This window comes from Armigeres subalbatus, chromosome 3 (genome assembly GCF_024139115.2).
Source record: "Armigeres subalbatus isolate Guangzhou_Male chromosome 3, GZ_Asu_2, whole genome shotgun sequence".
In the NCBI taxonomy this organism is placed as follows: Eukaryota; Metazoa; Arthropoda; class Insecta; order Diptera; family Culicidae; genus Armigeres; species Armigeres subalbatus.
This window is the reverse complement of record NC_085141.1, coordinates 2,974,266-2,996,624: the sequence shown is the minus strand read 5'-3', so window position 1 is coordinate 2,996,624 and position 22,359 is coordinate 2,974,266. Positions and strand designations below refer to the sequence as shown.

Here is a 22,359-nt window from a genome sequence, read left to right as displayed (position 1 = left end):
TTTGTTTGAAATCGTAGTGATTCCAAGGTGGGCGGTATGTTTGAACATAATTGAACCAGTCTAACTGTCCTAAAACACCATAATAGTCATTCACAATCTTTATGTAATATTATCCACTCTCTGTGCATTGTATTGGTTTTGCTGTTCCCCATGCACTACATTTGCCGAGAGATAATAATAATAGAGTGAGTTACGAAACATCCAAGCGCGCGCGGATTGTTCTGTTCGCGTATTCCATCGTACACTTCTGTCTGTAGAGCAATAAATCGCGTTAATTAGACTTTAACCAAAGCTCTAATTCAGAGCCGCGTTCTAACTGTCCGGTCCGAAATCTGTTCCCAGTCGAACTTTAATTCCCGTCGAAACAACATCGGTATGGGTATCAAACTGCACTATTCTGCAAGACAAGTGGAATCCCGAGCAGCACAAGTCAGACACAAATGGTTGCAGCAACTTGATTGTGACTAAATCCGGTGCTGCTAGGGATAATGACATCCGGATATGATTCTGAGGATATTGACCACTCTGAGGTTAGTTCCGATGTCCATGGGTACTCAATAAACAATTCAAGCTGAATAAGCTAGATTTCAGCTGAAGAAGCATTTTTCTAATGTAATGAGTCTTTCTCAGAGCTTCCAACGTTTGTTGGGGAGCTTCCGGAGGCATCTAAATTGGCCATATTTGAAACGTCACAAACTATGGCAATAACTTCAGCATTTTGTAAGACAAATAGGACTATGAGATCGGGATATGCTTCTGGAGATATTGGCCACCCTCAGGTCAGTATTCTGAGGATATTGGTTATCAAGCAGACAGTTCCGTAACCCTTGGGGAAGTTTCCGGAGGCATCAAAATCGGGCATTTTCAAAATACTACAAACTATAGCAGTATGACTGGGCATATTGGCCACAGTAAGAGAGATATCCATATTGCCGGAGCTTGACATTTTGTAAATGGCCGATTTTGATGTTTCCGGAAGCTTCCTCAAGGGCCTCGGAACTAACCCCAGGGTGGCCAATGTTCCTTGAATCATATCCGCATGACATCATTCTACTTGTCTTACAAAAAGCTGAGGTCTGATACCGATGGCCGATTTTGATGCTTCCTAAAGCGCCTCCCAAGCAGCACAAATTGTTTCACTACTGAACATTTTACTGAATTGCAACTATTTGGAAAGAAACAATCTTTACGTATGTGTCATCAAATATAACTCTCATGCAATCTAAAAAGCGCAAAAGGAGCATACGGAAACATTGAAAAATTGCAATAATGTTGCAAAATACTACAGCGGAAAAAAATAAAATAAAAATATAAAACTGAATTCGATTTATGGATCTTGTGATTGATAGTCCTTCACTCTACCACAGCACCATTCAACACTTCGAAAAGACTGCATGTTGACTCACCATAAAAACCATACGATTATGAAGTTTTGTACTCGGGTTTCCTGTTACTTGATTGCACCATCACAGGAAAAAATGTGAGTTGTCAAAACGTTGAACGATGCTAAATTAAACATGAAGACACATTCAACATATCTGCAACTTAATTTAAACAAACAATTAAATTTTGTAAGATGCATTGAAGTTACATGGTAAAAATACGCAACTTAATGATTTTGTTTCGTGTTTGCAACATGAAGTGCAGTATTCTTTGTTTGTTTCCAAATGTCAAACACGTACTGCATTGCTATTTTAATTAAACATTGATCACAATTCGAACATTTTTGACATCTTGACGCAACTTTTTCCTGCTTTGATGTTTCCCAATGCCTTTAATGAAACTGAATAGAAACAAGTTGCTTTTAGGAAGATGTTGCGTGTGCTACTTGGGCTCTTAGAGCCTCGAAACTGACCTTAGGATGGCCAGTATCCCCGGAAACATATCCGGATGTCATTATTCTACTTATCTTGCAAAATGCTGAAGTTTTATACCCATAAGGACAAAGCTTGTAACATTTCGAAAATGGCCGATTTTGATGCTTCCGGAAGCTCCCCTAAGGGCCTTCCAAAGAACTCCATATTATTCAAACAAATTCAATATTTTAGGCAGGAATCTAAAACCAAATACAAATTAAGTGGACGAAACCCATCAAAAAAGTGTGAGATGTTATGTTATTAGTGTTGCTTGTAAAAGAATGCTATCTATGCCGTTATATATTTTGCATGGATCAACTTTCCTTAAGGCTTATAACAGTTATTGACAACTTAATTAATAATAATCTTTCAAAGCCTTTCTGAATAACTCTGAATATTTTAAAATCATCCACTGTAAAAAAACGACGACAATACAAATATTTAATTAACATTTTGTCCTACTGGTCTCCGAAAGGTCGGGGGGGGAAGGGGTGGTTTATAATAAAAAATAAATATTAAAATGGAAAAAAATCAAAAAACTCCTTGGATTTGTTTAAGAATGTTTTGAATATCCTCAAAATTATCCGAATTTTGTTTTGTTGGCCCCTCAAAATAGAGACAAAATAGTTCTTAAATATTTGTATCGGCCTAATAACAATTCATAAATCAGCTGAACAAAATCGAGTTTAGGGCAGTTTCAAACCAAGGGAAAATTTGATCGGATTTCAGTCTCCACGTACATTACAGATCAGGCTAGTTTACGAATCAGGAGCTTGTCTGTAAATTTCGCTTCCCAATGTGTGGGGGGGATTTGTGGGATTCTACTTTTAGCGTCATTTGAATCAATTTCGATCAAAAAGGACAGTGAATTGATTAGATTCGTCGCTTATTCACATGTGCCAACCATATTCATTGAATTAATTAAAATTACATATTATTCGTGTTCTTTCCTTGTTGAGATTTTTGTTTTTCTCATCCACAGATTTTCTCACACTTATATTCATATAGCATAGCAGATCAATAATCCCACCCTATACTTTGGTACTTTAGCACTTTGACTATTTTTTGTTATTTTCAATTGATCTTTCCCGTCAAAAATTGCATCTCGTTTTATTGTCGATCGATTCGATCTCAATCGATTCTTTGGCTTATTTAAGGTTAACTTTCGCAATGAATTTATATTTTTGAGGCCACTATTTTTTTTTTAAATCGGAAACAATTGCCGAAAAAGTGCTGTATGTGTGAATCGGCCTGAAAAATACATGAGATGTTCGTTTAAAATCGAGCAAATGTTAAGCTAATCTTAGAAACAGCACTTTTTTGAATTTTTGTTTTAAATTTTAAAAATACTTAGAGGCATGAATAATATGCTTTTTTTTGGGAAGTTGGCCTTAAATAAAATGAAGAATCGATTGAACGTGAAAGATTTGTTCAGAATTGGAAAAGTTTTTGATATTTGATCTTTTTTGCTCCAGATTCAAACTAGAGTTATTAAAAATTTGGAATGAAACTCAATCACTACTGATTCCACTCTAGCTTAATACGATATAAGCTTATGGTGGTGATTGATTCACTCTAAAAAAAATCTCTAACTAATTACACGGAACATGAAAATAAAGCCCAAGCGTTTTTGTCCCGTTGTTTCAACGAAATGATCTGGTCAGCCAAGATTTTTGCAACAAAAAACATGTGAGCATTCCCAAAATCTACCTTCCTTCAAACCCGATTACTGGGAACCAGATTTGCCAAATTTCAAAAATCAAACTGTAACGCGGAATTCATACATATAATTTGGATACAAAAGATAGAAAATTTGTTCGAAAAAGAACTTTTGGGGGTGAATTGAATTTGCTGTCATTTTTGGCCCTCTAATGAACGGTGTGCCACTTTTTTGCTGTGGCGTTCCTAGAGGTCACTGAAAGCTGGTCACCGCCCACAATTTTTCGTATCCAAAAGTTAGGACAGTCAGAAAATTTCATGCCCTATCTCATTTCGTTTCAAAACTTTTTTTAAATCATCTCATGTTCAAAACAGACCCCAAATGCATTACGAAGGTTAAGCGGTACCAATTTTCCATGAAACGTGTCAAAACCTGTAAGAAGAGCACTATTAGCCATTTGTCGTTTTTAAATTACAGATTGATAAAAATTACAGATGTATAAGAGTTACAGATGAATCTAGTTCCAACTATGGAACAATCACAACTTACGACTTAATTACGACCCTTCAAATATATTTTATTCATATATAATGGCGCCACTGCTTCGATAAAATAATCTGATCCATTGATTTCATAATCGTACATTGGGAAACTATATTGACATCGTCAACGCCCAACTTTTCCTGATTTTAATAAGATTCATTATAAGAAAGTTGAAAAGCAAGAGCATCAATTCAGTTTATAGAAAGCGATTTTCCATCTTAAATGTTTTGGTAACCTCCAATAAAATATTTTTTAAAGGCGTATCACGCACGGCTAATTTAATCGATCAACTATTCATGCCCAAGCCCAATTAAATATCATATTTGAATTCAATTTGCCCATTCAGTTACTCACTGCGTCATGTTTGGATTGATGTAGACAACCTGTGGAGTCAGCGCGGAGATAATGAGCCCAATAGGGATCGCCGCAGACAGTACATGGATGATCTTTTTCCACGGAGACACTCTACAGAGACAAACGGATAAAGGGCCCTCATTAGCTATAAAATAAAACGACCGGAACGAAGCCCCTTCGCATGCAATTATAGCCAATTACGTACCCTTTAAGTGCGTCCGAGTCCCCCGTGACACCGGTTTTCAACTTGCTCGAGCTGGATCCATCCACCACAGCCGTTGGCGAGGGCCCGAAGAAATACATCAACGGATCGGTCGTAGTACTGCTACTGCTGCTGCTACCGCCGCCACTGCCGGGTGAACCGAATCCTCCACTTCCTGTCTCGTCGCTACTGAACGGCGATTGACCGGCATCGAACGAATATGGATGGCCACGCGGCGGTGGGAACCTAAAGTAGTGATGACCGCTGCTTATAATCTTGCTCTCAAGGTCAGGTGCCTTTCCGTTTTCAATGGGCGTCTCGGATTGCAGTTGTGGGTCCGAACCTTCCTCCCCTTCAGGCACCCATTTCCATTTTCCCTTCGGAGGGGTAGCCAACCGCGATTTGTTTCTGCTGAAAGGACTATCGAAACTGGCACCGTTGTGGTGCGTCTGGCCGTTGGGAAGCCAGAGGTATTTACCGTTCTTGTGATGTTCGAGCTTCGGAGGTAGATGGTGCTTGATTTCGGGAGCTTGAAAAGATTCCGGAATATTGATGTGGTTCGCGCCGAACCATTTGGAATCGTTATCAATCACACTGGACGGGTAGGTTGCATCTATCGGGGGAGATGGAAGAAAGGGCCGATGATCTTCGAAGCGTTGATACAAATGAGTCAGCTCCTGAGATGGTACAAACTCTTTGGCCGATTGAGATTGACGATTTGGGTTCTTGCCGAAACTAGAATGTTGTATTAAAATTGTGCATTGAAATAAGAACATTAGGATGTTTAATAGCGTTGATGAAGTGATTGAATCGTTCTTGAAACAACTAGCGACAGTTGAAAGCATTACCTTCTTCCGAGTGTTGCATTCTTTGTTAAATGAAAAGCGCTCGAATACAGCTGACGCTTTTTATACGCGGACAACTGCTGCTGCGATAGATTTGCTCCTACAATGTCCTTCAAAACGCTGTCTCTGAAAATTGAATAAAGGATAAAAGATGTTTTTTTTAAATATCCACCTAAATGATCCAAATTAGATTCCTACGGCATAAATCATGCAATCTCGCAAGACTAGACTCTAAAAATACATCCGTCCTCTATCAAACCGATCATCACCGTCATCATGTAATTCAATTGGAGTTTTAATTGGCTGATATAAGACCGAACCTGTGCGAGTGAAAGTGTATCGTAACACGTTTTACCCCGCTGCATTGCAATGAGCCGGACTGATTGAGCCACTTTGTGTGCACTGCAGCTCCACCAGGTGGAGGATGGTAACCGTTAGCGGATGACAAACGCCGCGATGAGTAGGAACTTTGAATTCCGCACCAGCTATGGAATGTTGCTTTCCACTACCGGTGTGTGCATTGCTTGATGAAGACCAACTCCTCCATCGGAATCGGTTTACGACCACAATCTAAATGGTCATTTTTCTACTCTTTTTGTTTTCCTCTTGGTGTTAAGGTTATGCGCCAATTCGTTCACAGTGCCAGTACATAGATTCCAGTTATAATTTTCACCAATTAATCAAAACGAAGTTGACAAATAAATCCAACCTTCTGATCATTTATCATAAAAAAATCTTGCATAAAGTTTCTATTTTTTGATAACATGTGTGCTCACCGCTAAAACGAACCACAAAACATTTCGCGATTCAAGTCATTGTTTGTAAGCATATGAAAATAAGCTTGAATCTAGTAGCAGTCACCCTTACAGTCAAGTTCACAGATTGAATATATTCACTAAATACAATTATTTCAGCTCTTTCTTTTACATAGATTTACAAATATTGTTCGAAAAACCGACCGACTGATCGAGCGTCTGTTAACCAAGGAGGTGTGGTTCCAACAGCGTATATTCTGGCATCGAACGGCTAAGTATGAAATGCTACTCCCCGGAAGCTATACCTAAGCTGACAGCCCCATTCCGGTGCATCAAGTACCTTGGGCCAACAACCTACTGTTCCCGAAACATTAGTTTGTGCAAAAATCCGACAATTAAACAATACGAACTGATTTTACGGCAACGACTCTTAGCGCGAAACATCGGACACGAATAGGAGCATGGAACGTTTTAACCTTAGCCCAGCAGGGTAAACTGGCATTGGCAAGCATGAAGCCTGAAATCTTAGGACTAAGTGAATTCCGTTGGCCAAACTTTGGAGAACAAAGAATGCCGGACAACTTCAATGCGAAGATCGGACCCGACAACTCGAACCATTAGCGCAATATGGGATGCCATGGTCTCGGAGAAATGAGTGAAATTGGAGAGCTGTTGGCTGAGTTCTGTGATAATGACGACATGGTGATCGGGGGATCGCTCTTCCTTCATCGACCGGTTCACGAGGTTACGTGGGTCTCCCGTGAAGGCTTTACAGAATATCAAATCGACTACATCTACGTCAGCCGAAAATGGAATCGGAGCCTTCTTGATGTACGAAATAAGCACTTCGAGCAACTTTTCCAAGTGCCAGCCAGGCCACCACCACCCGGCATGGTCTGCCTAGGTTCCGACGTATAGCACGCGTCAATACTGAAGCTCCATCACTGCTAGAGATTATTCAAACATCCATCTAGAGCATGAAAGCGAACAAAGGCCCAGGGGTCGATCACATATCAGCCGAGATGCTAAAAGCTGACCCCGTGACATCCGCTCAACTACTGCATCGTTTATTTCGTAATATCCCAGATACACCGCCTATCAAGTATCAAGTATTTGGAATACCGAAAATGGGATGCCCTAAAAGGGTAGCCTGATTGTATGCGATAACTGGCGATTCATTACGTTGCTGTGTACTTTTCTAAAAGTTCTATGCAAAGTTATCCTAGGAAGATCCTGTGTGGACCATATTGTTACGCTCCGTATCATTCTGGAGCGAGTCAACGAATTCCAAGAGTTCCTTTACTTGGTATTCAATGACTGCTAAAAACATTTTTGACCATGTCAATCACGAGAAAACGTGGGGTGCCCTGAGACGCAAGGCTCATCGGCTTCATCAAGGCACAGTACGAGGTCTTCTCGTGTAGAGCGGGGTATAATCCGACCATATCCGGATCGTAGCTGGTGCAAGGCAACGATATATTCTATCACCGCTACTGTTCTTCATCGTAATCGACGAGATTAGGTAGGTGGTAGGTGCGATTAACCGAGAACCAAACCGCGTGCTGCTATGGCAGCCTATAACCGTGAATCACCTAAACGACTTTGAATTGGCTGATCACGTTGCACTCCTTACTCAAAGGCGCTCTGATATGCAGAGTAAGCTTAACTTAGCATTAGACTGAAACCCAGCGGGACATCGCAGCAGAGGCAGACCCAAAGGCTCATGGCGGCGCAGCCTCAAAAAGAAATAAAAAAATCGACTGAAATCTAACCTGGCAACAGGTTAAAGCGATCGTTGGACATCTCTCATTATGGAAATCTTTCAAGCACCACCGGGGCTATACAGGACCCATAAGTACCCCCCCAAGTAGCACCGAAAACATAACTTTGATTAAGCGTATATGAAATTAGTCTAAAACCAGTCGTAAAAGTGTATGACAAAACAAATATGTCACAAAGTTGTCTAGACAGTCGATTTAACATTACTTATTTGTAGCGAACTAGATCTTTTCCTAGCTTGCTGTAATTGAGCCACAAGAAGTTTATTTTAAGTAATTTGTTAGTCTTTCCCCGGTATGCACAAACAAGTTCTGTAACATTTTTACTAAAATGAACTTGTATAAGGGAGCTGTGACAAAATGTTTTTGTAATGCATTTTGAAAACCATTTTAAAACATAACTGTTTTCATCGGATGGCTTGCGCTACTTAGTTTGAATCTAGGATAGGATGTGCCAATTAGTCATTAAAAATCGTACCGATTTTCTGTCAAAATCGTACCGGTTGCTGATTGGATGAAAATGACAATCGATTACTTCGATCGGCGGTATCAGATTTTCGAAAGGGCAGCTTGTTGTTACCTTGGCCGTGTTGCTTGGTAATTAAATTGAAATTTATGACAAAATTCAAAAGTTTGTTTTTTTGATTTTTTGGGCAAAATGAATTTATGCTAGACTGCAAAATATGTATGCATGATTCTCAAGGGTTATGCTAATTTGAAATACTCGATTTGAAGCATTATTAAGCAAGTTTTTACCCATTTCACTGTAAAACTCATCTAATTCCATGTAAAAACTTTTTGCTGATAGTACGTAGCATCTTTGATTACGAAATATGGAAGAAATCAACGAGAAAACATGAATTTTATATATATTAGGGTGGCTCAAATTAGTATGGGAAAAACTTTGTTCAATTTTTGTGATGGGCCGCCCTCTTATTCGGTTCTATTTGATGGCCTGATGCTCTGGACAAAATTTCAGCCAAATCGGTCAACGTTTGGCTAGTGCTAAACTCGTTGGAAGTTTATATGGAAAAATGTATGCAGAAACATCCAAAAACAGTAAATTGCAGCTGGACTACACAACTTACGATGAAGAACTATGATACTCATTCAGATCTTGGAGAATTTAATACAGAATGTTATGCAGAAAATCGCGAGAAGATTCGAGTTTGCCCGGCTAAGTTATTAGCATTTCTCTGCAGTGGGGTTTGAGCAAATTTCGTTTCTTTTACCTTTGAAAAGAAATAAATTCACCCCTACAACACTCCAGTAAAATGCTAATATCTTTGCGTAATAAACTCTAATCTTCTCGCGGTTTTCAGCATATCATTCTGTATTTTAATTTACAAGAACTGAATGAGTATCATGGTTCTTGATCGTAAATTGTGCCGTCCAACTGCAAATCACTGTTTTTGAATGTTTCTGCATACATTTTTTCATATAAACTTCCAACGAGTTTAGCACTGCCCAAACGTTGACCGATTTGGCTGAAATTTTGTCCAGAGCATCAGGGCATCAAATAGAACCGAAAAAGAGGGCGGCCCATCAAAAAATTTGAAAAAGTGTTTTTTGAGCCACCTTAATATATATACTAGTCGACCCGGCAGACGTTGTCCTGCATAGTAGGCGAAAATGCGCGTTGAGAACTGCCCATGCGAAATATCCATACGATTCTTAATTTTAGTTTTTCACGATTTAATCAACCTTACTCGTGATTTTTACATGAGGAAATATCATATAAACCCGTCGGAAACGATAACGAACATATTTGCCAAAGGAATGAAGAAAATCCATCCAGCCGTTTTCGAGTTATGCAGATACGAACACAGACCATTTCATTTTTATATATAAGATTATTCGGCGGATTTTGCATAAAAAATATTCGGAAGCACTGGACACCACCTCGTCGAAGCAATCGACTGAGGAAACAACAAGGCAGTCGCAATTCAATTGTCACATCCTATCCTAGGTTTGAATAAGCTGTTGAGTATTCCTTTTAGCTATATAGGTTTTCTTTTAACATGCGCTTGATGGGGAAGCGTCATTAACAGTATAATGAAAAAATAAATTTCCCCATACCAATTTGCATGCAAACTTGAAACGGCTTGTGCTAAATCAGTTTTAATCCAAATTAGCTCAAATTTTCAGTGGACACTCAGAACATGGTAAAGAATCAGATGAGCACTGTGGAGCAAAATCGATTTTTTGTCCTGATCTTTGACAGTATGGTTTTACACTCCTGAACAAAATTGTAGAAGACGACAGCTTTCTAAACCTTTCGGATTCCGAAAAATTTGACCCAACGAGCTTTCTCATATACACTATTGCCGCCAGGCGGACGAGTTCCGCCTCCTGAACAAAATTGTAGAAGACGCCAGCTTTCTAAATCTTTCGGATTTCAAAATATTTAACCCAACGAGTATTCCCATATACACTAGCGCCGCCAAACGGATGAGTCTGAAATAATATGATCTGCTACTGTATGGTTTTGGCCTCCTGAACTTAATTGTAAAAGACGGCAGCTTTCTAAATCTTACGGATTCCGAAATATTTGACCCAACGGGCATTCCCATATACACTAGCGCCGCTAAGCGGACGAGTTCCGAAATTATATTATCTTTGACAGTATGGTTTTACACTCCTGAACAAAATTGTAGAAGACGTCATTTTTCTTATTCCGAAATATTCGACCCTACGAGTATTCCCATATACACTAGCGCCGCCTAGCGGACGGGTTCCGAAATAATATGATCTGCGACAGTATGGTTTCACACTTCAGAGCAAGATTGTAGAAGACGGCAGCTTTCTAAATCTTACAGATTTCGAAATATTTGACCCAGCGATCTTTCTCATATACACTAGCGCCGCCAAGCGGACGAGTTCCAAAATAATATAATAAGCGGCAGGATGGTTTTGGCCTCCTGAACAAAATTGTAAAGACGGCAACTTTCAAAATCTCACGGATTTCGAAATATCTTACTAATATTAGCATGAACATCAAGCTGGTGAGCACCAACCACGCAATTTGTATGAAAAACACGACTTGCTCCGACGTTTGGAGGTCCACAGAGGTCATTTTTGATCCGATCGGAGGTCTCAACATCTCAGACAAATCTTGATAGACGGGAAAATTTGTGAGTCCTTAAATTGTTCAAATCGGTTCACTAACGGCTGAGATATAGCGATTTGAAAATAGTGTATTTCGAGGCATGGTCGTTCGTGTAAGTAAAACCTATCACGGTCGGAGGAGTGTTAATTAAAAATGTCATTCTACCCCATTATAACCTAGAAACGTACTATTCTACGAAATGGATTGATAAAGCCTTCTTTCAATAGATATAGAACACGTTTTTCCGGTATGAGGTACACATAGGAGATGATGCCTTCTTTAAATGAATGCGTTTGCCCGGTGTAAGGCACACAGGGGAAAGCTTGCCTTCTAGAAATGATTGCGTTTGCCCTGCATAAGGCAGACAGAGGAGATGATACCTTCCTTAACTGCCGTAATCTGGAAAAGTGACGTAACAGCCATTTTACAACATGCATGTTTTCCATTTTTCTGTTATAGATCTCAATGAGTAGTACTCGTTAACACCAATTTTGGAAAATGGCGTATACGTCACTTTTTCAGATTACGGCAGTTAAGTGGACGCGTTTGCTAGATATCAAACTTCTTCTTCTTCTTCTTATTGGCATTACATCCCCACACTGGGACAGAGCCGCCTCGCAGCCAGGTTACCATTTGCATTCGTATATCATGAGGCTGACACGATGATACTTTTATACCCAGGGAAGTCGAGTCAATTTCCAATCCGAAAATTGCCTAGACCGGCACCGGGAATCGAACCCAGCCACCCTCAGCATGGTCTTGCTTTGTAGGCGCGCGGCTTACCGCAGATATCAAGCACACAGAGGAAATAATACCTTCTTTAAATGAACACGTACACGACTTCCCGAAGACAAACAAGATCTACCTTTCTCTCACATACATATACCCCCTTACTCACTCGCTCTGCCTCATTAATTATTACTCACTCACCCACTCTTATTTATTCACTCACTCTTACTCTCTCACCCACTCTCACTCATCTACTTTCACTCACTTACTTACTCTCTTTCTCACTCTTACTCACTTACTCTAACTCGCTCACTCACTCACTCATAGCCACTCACTCACTCTAATGGCTTACTCACTTACTCAATTTGACTCATTCATTCCCTGTTACTCACTTACTCACTCTTACTGACTCACTTACTCTTACTCACTTACTCTTTCTTACTCACCAACTCTTACTTACTCACTCACTCACTCACTCGCTCACTGACTCACTCCTACTCACTCGCTGATTCATACCCGACACTCATTTTTACTCGCTCATTCACTATTACTCGCTCATTCTATCTCATTTATTCACTTACTCTTACTCACTCAATTTTACTCATGCACTCACTCTTACTCACTTACTCACTCGCTCCCTCTTACTCACTTATTCACTTTTACTCACTCACTTACTCTTGCTCACTCACTCACTCAGTCTTATTTACTCGCTCACTCACTTTTACTTACTCATTCATTTTTTATTACTCATTCATTCACTCTTACTCAATCTCACTCACTCACTCTCATTCGCTCACGTTTACTCACCCTCTCCCCCACTCGGCGATTCTGAGACCACGCTTTAGAATCCGATGCTTTTACTAGAGCGTCCAAGGAACAACTTCAACCTTGTTGCCCATGTAGCCATGCCGACGTTGACCACAAATGCCTCCGACTCTCTGCATTGTGCATGAGAACGTGATCTCCCCCCTACCCTTCAGGACTCTTAAAGGGTGATTATGAAGCACGTTTACATGCACAATGCAGAGGGTCGGCGGCATTTGCGGTTCACGTCAGCGTGACAGATTTGGGGTACTGGCTCATTCGGGGTATTGTCCCATTAGGGGTAACAGCATTCGGGGTAGTGGTGTTCGGGATAGCGGCCTTTGGGGTAATGGCATTATGGGTAATGGAATTATGGGTAGTGTCGTCCTACTTTCACCTTGACCGCCTCCACCATTTTGTTGGCAACCTCTGCCGGTAGTCGTATCGCTGCTGCTTGTGTACCACCGTACGCTCTCCTCAGTCGAATCCTCATCTTCACTTCCCCCAGCTTGCATTGTGAGGCCAGTGCATCTCTCAGTTCGTCGTGATCTCGTCCAGGTCCAGGTCTCTGCACTCAACTACTGCTTTCTGCGTTAGAGCTCCTACGTTACCGTCACTGCCCAATGAATTGGGAATGAGCTCCCGGAAGGCCGAGCTCTTGATCGTAGGATACTTCTTCAGCTCGAACAGCAACTCCCCCTTCTGAGTACGCCTAGTTCTACCCAAGTCTTTTAGCTACGAGTCCTCTCTCGCCTTCTTCTGGATCGCTGCGTACGACGTTTAATCGCTTCTATGATCAGGGCGTCACCTTTGACTCTATCCCGAAGAGAACGACGTTTTTCTTTTTTCTTCTGCTCCTTATTCTTTTCCACATTCTCCTTCTGCTTCTCCTCTTCTCCCACTGGCATTCCACGGTCTGCGAGTCACCATCCTTGACGCGTTCCTTTAGCACGCTGGCAAAGTCTTGCACGTTCCGCTGCCTTTTCGTGACCTCCTTGCTCTCCAGGCGAGCCCCTTCCGCGCTTTTCCGTGCGAGTGATTAGGGGAATCTTAGGTGCCTGCTGTGCCTCAAATGCTGTATGCTCCGAAGCTTCTTTCAGCACCTTTCCAGCTGATTTGGCTCTCTTTTTCAGCGCGATTGTTCATGTTCGATTGCTTTAACGGCGGAATCGATGCTTGACACTAGAAGGTTGATCTTAGTGTAAACATTGTGCTTGTCCTTCACGAAGTCATAAAGCTCGTAGACTAGCGACATCACTGGAGATCGCTGTAGCTTCCAACTCTTTGCGAAAACATTCACCCCGACTGCTCCTTCGTTGTTTGAACATTCAACCAGAGATTGCAACATTTTATTGCAATTTCGCATTAGTTTCGCGTGCAGTTGGCCATAATTTGCGACATATGCACAGATTGTATTAAGTAAACGGCAGGCCCTTGCATTAGGTCTCCGGTGACGAGAAAATAAGAACTGGTTATGTGTTAGTGTCTACATTGAATCTAATTTTACACACCCCCATCGAGGAATGAAATGCTGTATACTTCGACAACCTCAGCAACCATACAAAAAAATTCGGCGAAAGACGGGAATTGAACCCGGACCCTCCACACTTAGCACATCTAGACTGACACGCTATCCACCTGGATTATTTACCAGACGAGGAACGACGCAACCAAAGGCAATCATAATCCACGTTTCATGCTATGCAGATGTGACAAGTGGAAGGGTAACAGGGATAGCAATGAGTGATACGAGTGGAATAAGCACTATGCATATTTGTGTCCATTTCCGTCATCAAGCTAAATGGAATCGGGAAGATTGTGTGGGTTAAAGTTATATTGCTGTCCAAGATTCATATACTTGTTCTAGGAGGAGCCAACAAGATTCGTTTGGATGTATTGATCGAAACCAAATAAACCGACTTAATGCAATGAGCTGTATTACAAGTATGACATTCTCTGATCGGTTTGAATGCGATATTTGATACAAATTGCTATATACAAAGAATGTCACACAGAATTATTTTGGGTGTAGGATTGCTAATCCGGAGATGGCGAGTTTGATTCTCGGTCCGGTCTAGGATATTTCCGGGTTGGAAACATTCTCGACTCCCTGGGCATAGTGTATACATTGTACTTGCCACTCAAGATACATACTCATGTAATGCAGGGCATAGAAAAGCTTTCAATTAATATCTGAGGAAATGCTAATATAATACTAAGTTGGCCAAATTCCAGTTGAAATGTAGATCCATTGAAGAAGAAGATGATGATGAAGAAAAAGAAGAAGAATAAGAAGCTTAAGATCCATGCAAGGGTTGACTCCGATGTCTTATAACACCGTGTTCAGAGCCGGATCGGCGTAAATCAGGAATGGTGCATCTGAACCTACTTCCCACCGTTATAGGTGACAGGTTTTGGGCGCTACCGGAGGCCTGCTAGATTGTTTACTAGGACGGAGGCAGACGAACCATTAGCCTGCTTGCCATTTCAAAAAGATGTCACTCTTTTTTACTCAGGAAACAGAATACCTCGACTCAGCCCATATACGCTTTTGTCATAGATAATCTTATTACAGCCGTTAAGTCACAGTGCTGGATTAAAGTAGTGCAGTGGTCGTTTCGTCTACGTAGGGGGCCATTTAGCATGCAGGTGGTAATCATCAAGCAATCATTTGCGGAGGCAAAGAAAGTGCTGAAATGTCGATATTCTCAGAGCAAATACATAGTTATTGATCTTATATAGAAGCATAACGAATCTCAGGACCGGATCATTTTTAATTTAGCAACTGTCATTTTAAAGTTAATTTTTTTTAAATTCATAAACTAAATATACAGTCTCAGTACTTTATTGTGCGAAAAGTTTGTAAGGTTGCGTTATGTAATTTGCCAATAAACCCTAATGGTAGCACACTGCTTCCTACCGTTGGACAAGTAGAAAACGGAACCGACCAGGCAGGCTCGAGCTGAGCGAACAGGTCCAATAGACCCCATCATCACGTCGCGATCTCAAGCGTGAGCGTACTCGCAATGCGCAAGTGGTCTCTTCCGTATTATCTCAGCTGCCTGATCGCTGATCACGCTGCAGCGATGCAAATTTGTACATCCTCAATGGGTTGTGGATGGAAACGAAAATTGTTTTACTGTGGCTGTTGATTCAAAACTTGTTATTTATTACTTTAATTAACCTAACATGGGTAAATATCAGTATACGACGACTGGGCTTATTCCGGTATGAACGATATCAATAGGGAAGAGTGGACATAGTTGATCCTTTTTAAGTTCTTATAATCAGGTTTTGTGCTTGTCATAAGACGAGCTCGTACAATTCCGAACTCGACTCGACGGAATTTTACGATCTCGTCTTATGACAAGTAAAATCATTCCACTAAAAACTCAAAATAATTTTCTTATCAGGTTTTGTGTATAACCTCATTGTTTAATTGAATTTCATTAAATTGAGTAAAGCTGTAAATCGACTGACATAATAAAACGTCGTATCATTAGACATTACATACAATAGGCATACATTTTATAATACACAACAACACAAGATTGACACCATGGATGATTCTTTTTCTTTTCTTTAATAATGTTGGCAGCACTTGAAAGCTTTGATATCATTTTTAAATTCAAGGCAAATTGTACAAAAGCATTTGCAACAGGAAGTAATCGGAAATATCGAGATGCGGACCATCACAGTAACCCATAAAACATTTTTTAATACGATAATATTTTGGTTCCATGAGTCGAAATCAAATTATTGAACATCGACTCACGGAGGTTTGACTGTACTGTGTTTTTCAATACATAGTTTAGCAGTTTGGTAAAAATTCAAATGAAAGTTTATGTTTTGTCACTTCTCCCGTTAATTTGAATGAAAGTTAGAAGTGAAAGTTTATGTTTTGTCACTTCTCCCGTTAATTTGTATTTTATTTGACAATTTTTTTTTTAAATCTACTAAAAGGCTTAACAATTTTAAATCAAATTTAAGCTTTACGGTAGGGTAACCGGCGGTAATGTTGGCCCTGGATGTAACATTGGCTCATCACGCAAATAAATCAACATTCCAGCGATAATACGTCGATTTGTAGGGTTGTGTTAACCATTGCTTCTTTAGAAAAGTGTATTAAACATATATCTGCTTCATAACTCTAGATTTATACACTTCTTAAACTATTAAAAGCAATTATCTTGCGTGAAAAATCACTTTCACTCGGGTTTTTAGCAGCCATGTTTCGTTGACTTATGCAGGCTGGCTGTGCTAGAGTTTTTCATTTGCCAAATAAAAGAGTTTTCTGAATGAACATACCTGCTTTCGCACATCAGATGAATGGATAACAACCACACTATGTCAGCTATCATTTTTATTTCACAATTTCCATTAGTATAGCGACATAATAAACCAAAACTTTTTTGGACAATACTGGGTGCACCCGTAGCCAAATGGTGGCATGCGCTTTCGATTTGTAGCACTACGTTAGTATAGGTGAAACTCTGAAATCAAAACATTCTCACCAATAACCCGTACTGGAGAAAATAACCGAAAACTGCAGATAGAATATACGATGCTTGCGATTAGGTTGCTGAGAATTTTTGTAAAAACAGGTTAATCCACTCAACCGTAAAGTTTCTTTCGCAAATTACATAACGCTAAACTATTATCAACCCACACCCAGCCCCTAGTAACGCTTCATGTATGGTAGCGCTCTAAAATTTATAAAGTCCTTAACGCTCAGACAAGTACCCTCCCACAACCTAAAACGTCATGTAGTGAATGGGCCCTCTTGATGCTTTTCTCGAATCACGATATAATCGCTTTCATTCGTAGAACATACCAAAAATAATTGCATACCTTACGGCTTCCAAACACGATTCAAGCATCAACCTTTCGTGGTTCGATACACCGTATTCTTCATAATTTCACAAATAAATGATACAATCAGTGTATGAATATTTAGTTTTATCATCTTTCGCACGAATCCTACAGACATTTTCTCACTTAATAATGGAAAGATACAATGGATCGTATGTTTCATTAGATAAACTTTCAACGTCATTTCATGTGAATAATTTCAAGTCAAATTACTTGACAAATACCTTCATCATAATTAAGATTTATTATTGCTTGCAAAAAGTATTTTGATCTGTAAAATGATACCGAAAAAGTATTCTTTCAACTCGGGAAGTTGAAACACGTGAGAGTTTTGAGAGGATTCACAACAGCTGATCGATATGTAGAGGAGTAGAATCAAACGCACGTACCAATCATGAAACTTCAATGCAGGCAGAGTTAAAAACAAGCATCCAATAATTGTATTTATGAATAATTGTGTAATAATATCAGGTAGTTGGCACAGTTGTAACTGTTTATGTACAGTACAAAGCAAGGAATTGCCTAGAATAAGTTTTACAATTGGCTTTCTTCAGTAGTGCGTTATGCATCATCCCCACCTAAAGCATTGTTTACGTTTTGGAAAAAAGTTTCTTTGAGAGTATCGCGAGAGCGAAAGCAACACAACTGCCATGGTTTCAACTAGCAGTAAATCTCAAAATTATGCGGCAGTCAATAATTAACGTATGTAATTTGTTTGAAGGCACAACATGAGGGCTAGAACATGTAGCCTTTTTGCAATTGCAGTTTTTAATACAGTTTTCATTTTATGGTAAATATTTGGGAAATAAATGATACATATAATAGTATTTTCGTTAGCATGTCCTTGGTAATCGTGCTATTGGGGGAATCTAAAACGCACTCTCACAATCAGTGTGTTAGTATTTTTCATGCAACCAATTAGATTTCACGCTCAATAAGATGATTTGATTTTCTCTATTTGTTTGCATGCTGCCTTTATTCAACGCAAGCAAAATGACTGGTGCTATAAACAGCAACCCATCTTTATCTTTCGTATGTTCGAAATCAACAATCACTCGTCCCAAGTGGGCTGAAAATTTATCCACATGATAGGGACAAGGATGCCGATGTTTTGTCCATTTCTCTCGAGACTTTCGCTGGTTTAAATGAGATATTGCGGACATTCATCGTCGTTTTTTGCTATTTGGCATCAATACCAAATGTAAGCAAGCCGGCTGGTGGAATAATTCTGGTTGGAAATGCAATATATGAAGATTTATAGCGATAAATGTGCTCAGCCGTAGCATAATGGGCCAAGGTTTGAGCCGTTACCCCTAGTTCGGTAGTTCTAAATTTACATAACACCTGAGGCCATAAGCCAGTGCATGTGGTAATAATTGTCAATTTTAACCAATATTTGATAATGAATACTGTGTAATGGAAAAGGAAATGGAAAAATTACACCCGATAGAACATTTTAAAAATACACTTACGTTAAACAGTGGGTGCAGTGGCTGTTTTAGAGATACTGATTTGCAAATAACCCTCATTGTACAAAGACACCGTGTCATGTATGACACAATAAAAATAACAAAAACAGAAAATACCAAATAAATAATAGAGTACACGTAGTATAGTACTAGAAATGTTTGTTTTTCTTTTGCAGAAAACAAATGACAATCGAAATGATTAACTCAATGATGGAAAGTTTGACCTATTTACACAATTTACGAAATAAACATAAATCTGACACGCTTTATAACATCCACCAGCCACGCTCCGCAAGCCACCAATTGCTTTATGGGTTATTTAATCGACTACAGATTGCGCTGAGTGATGCCATCTACAAACCCAAAAACCGAATAAGGGAACGTCCACAAATTACGTAACGCTTAGAGGGGGGAGGGGGGGTTGAGTGAAGTGTGACGACCCATACAAAATTTTCAGAAGCTTAATACAAAAAGTGTGACATAGGGGGGAGGGGGGGTTGAAAAAGTCCAATTTTTGCGTTACGTAATTAATGGATCTTCCCTAACGTAAGCGAATCACTTGTTGCAGCGGCTGCCGTTTGTGTTACATACTCTTTAAAAGCCGATCCGGAAGAAGATGTTGCCGATGATAACGCCGTGGAAGGCCCCGTGCTGCTCACTGAGACGGTAGTGGAAACGGTCGTAGTTGGCGTAACCTGTAATGGCGTATCGCGGTAACTCGAACTGTGCTGGTGATGCTGCTGATGGTTATTGTCGTTCACTTGCTGCTGCTGGCTACCACTGCTGTTGCTGCTGTAATCAACGGCACTTGTTGTCATAACGACACTTTTACCGGGTTCATTGATCGCCAACTGGGACCCATTCTGAACGGAACTGTTTGGAAGTGTAGTTTTCAGCGGTGATTCAGCACCGGATTCAGGATCTGTTCCATTTTCATTCACATTTTCGTGCACTTCAATAGCTGTTATAGATTTTTCACTAAATCCTGACAAGAACACTATCAACAATAAAAAGAAATGCATTTTCAATTCAAGTAGAAAATTATAAGCATATTCTCGTTACTGAATAGGAACACGATACTACTGCGTCAACTGTCAACGTGCGTTTAAGGGCTATTTGCATGGCATTTCAGAGTTTTATATCACTTAAGCAAACCGATTGTTTTATATCATCGCTGTTGCAACAGTCGGGCTGGTAGTTGAACAAGAACAATAGAGTCGAACCTGGCGATTGAGGTGCATCATTTAAGGTACTGGAATTCATATCTGCTCACATTAGCTTTGCTTTGCTTCTTGATGCATGCAACCACCGGCGGCGCACAAAGGGAGGACAAATTGCATCTAGGAATTTGATTTATTTGAGTAGTGTTGAATTCAAGTCTTGTAGGGTTTTTACTTCATACTGGACCTGAAGTAAAGTTTTCTGTTATTTTGATTCGACAATGATTCCGTATGTGTCTGGAGAGATACGCGATAGCATTATTTGAATAGTAACACATTTTTTTTGTGATGCCGAAGTAGTCTTGCACCCTATTTTAACATTCCTATGCTAGTGAGTTAAGGTGCTACACTGCTACATGTTTTGAATGAAGCATATAATTTCACGCCTAGACGATCGACCTTGACGATCCATGGTGGCTCGACAAGTATGTTTAGAGCTCACATTTTAATAAGACCGATGATAGCGAACCTGATCAGTCTATATATTCTTATAGATGAAATTTACTGCTTATTATTGTTTTCATTAGCGAGATTTACTGCTGAATATTGATTGGAATAACCAAAATATATATATATATTTGTCATCGATCTGTAAAAATGATCCAGGGGAAATGAGGCTAAATTCTCACTCTTGTAAATGAAGGGGTGCAGTGCTGTGCGCCACCGCCGGTGGTTTTACTCACGCCGGCCGCCGATGACGACGATTTTGGGTCGAGGACGAAGTTTGGGATAATAATTTTATCATGCCGATTATGTACTAATTGCATCAAAAAATATTTTTCAATTAAGTTACAAAGACCCCAAAATTTGTATTCAAATATTTTCTAACGGTTTAAATACAAGTCTTTAGAAGAAAATTCAGAATGTTGATTTTCTGTGTTAAGATAATAGTTGTCGGAAGTTCATAATTGCCGATAAAGTGAAACACGTTTGGATTCAATTTCAAATCTACCTCAAGTGATGTTAAGAAAATTATTTTAAGCTTTTTAGTGGAATGTCTTCACTTGCCATAAGACGAGTTTGTACTATCCCATTTTATTCCACCACTTGATTGTACCTCAGATACGTATTTCGACTTCAACAGTAAGGTCGTCTTCAGTGTCTCGTACTTGTGATGCTGCTCGAAGAGGCAGCAAAAAAATTCGCTTGGTGTGGTGTCTAAATTTAGACTGCCTCTGGAATGAATTTTGGAAGTCTATAGAGGAGAGGTAGAACAAACTTGTGCCCGGCACAATGTCTTCTTCCTTTTCATATTGGCATTACATCTCCACACTGGGACAGAGCCACCTCGTAGCTTAGTGTTCCACTTCCACAGTTATTAACTGCGAGGTTTCTAAGCCAAGTTACAATTTTTGATTCGTATATCATACACGATGATGCCTTTATGTCCAGTGAAGTCGAGATAATTTCCAATCCGAAAATTGCTTAGACTGGAAACGGGAATCGAACCCAGCCTCCCTCAGCATGGTCTTGCTTTGTAGCCGCGCGACTTACCGCACGGCTACCGTACCGTATATAACATTTTCAGCGCAAATTTCAGTGGCTTACTAATTGCTTTCATGAGCTAGACTTTTACACGCCTATTTATAAAAAAAAAAACACAGATTAATCCACCTAGCGGTGATGATGCCTTTCTCGTTCATTATAAAATGTATCGAGAAAAGTTCATTTGGGAGGTCAAAACAGCACAAATAAAAAGCAATTAATGGCTTAGCGCTGGAAAATGTATATACGTTACATTGTGTCGGGCACAAGTTTGTGATTGTAATATAGACCTCCAATTTTTTTAAAATAATTCTGCTTCGTCTATAGACTTCTAAAATTAATTCCAGGACAGTCTAATTTGGACACCGGACCAAGCGGCTTACTGACTTCTGATATTTTCCACGCAAAAGTAAAACGGAAATCAATTCCCGTCAATTCAAACGTAGTGTAGGATATCCTTAGTTATGAGGTTGAGGGATATGCAATACAATTTGTAATCAATTAAACCTGTTTAACGAAAGCTTGGCCTGAAATATGTTTTTTTTTTGTTGACACTTGGTGCGATTTGACAGAACCCCGACCAGCTTTCCCTTAAAACTACATATGACCGCATATGACTATTCACGGTTGCTTATGAAGAGCTAGTGATAGATAGAAGTGGGTTAATATCGTTAATTG

The 22,359-nt window shown here is 39.8% G+C and overlaps 1 protein-coding gene across 1 annotated transcript in view; it reads right to left on the bottom strand.

The window, feature by feature from the left end:
* LOC134219693 (uncharacterized) overlaps positions 1-20,067 on the bottom strand; it is a 48,438-nt gene extending 28,371 nt beyond the window's left edge. The window contains exons 1-4 of the mRNA XM_062698513.1: positions 19,568-20,067; positions 5,464-5,586; positions 4,619-5,350; positions 4,414-4,524 (exon numbers count right to left, since the gene is read on the bottom strand). Coding sequence (XP_062554497.1) covers positions 4,414-4,524; positions 4,619-5,350; positions 5,464-5,586; positions 19,568-19,998 — 1,397 coding nt within the window. The 5' untranslated portion in view covers positions 19,999-20,067. The remainder of the gene's footprint in view (positions 1-4,413; positions 4,525-4,618; positions 5,351-5,463; positions 5,587-19,567) is intronic.
* Between the last annotated feature and the right edge of the window lie 2,292 nt (positions 20,068-22,359).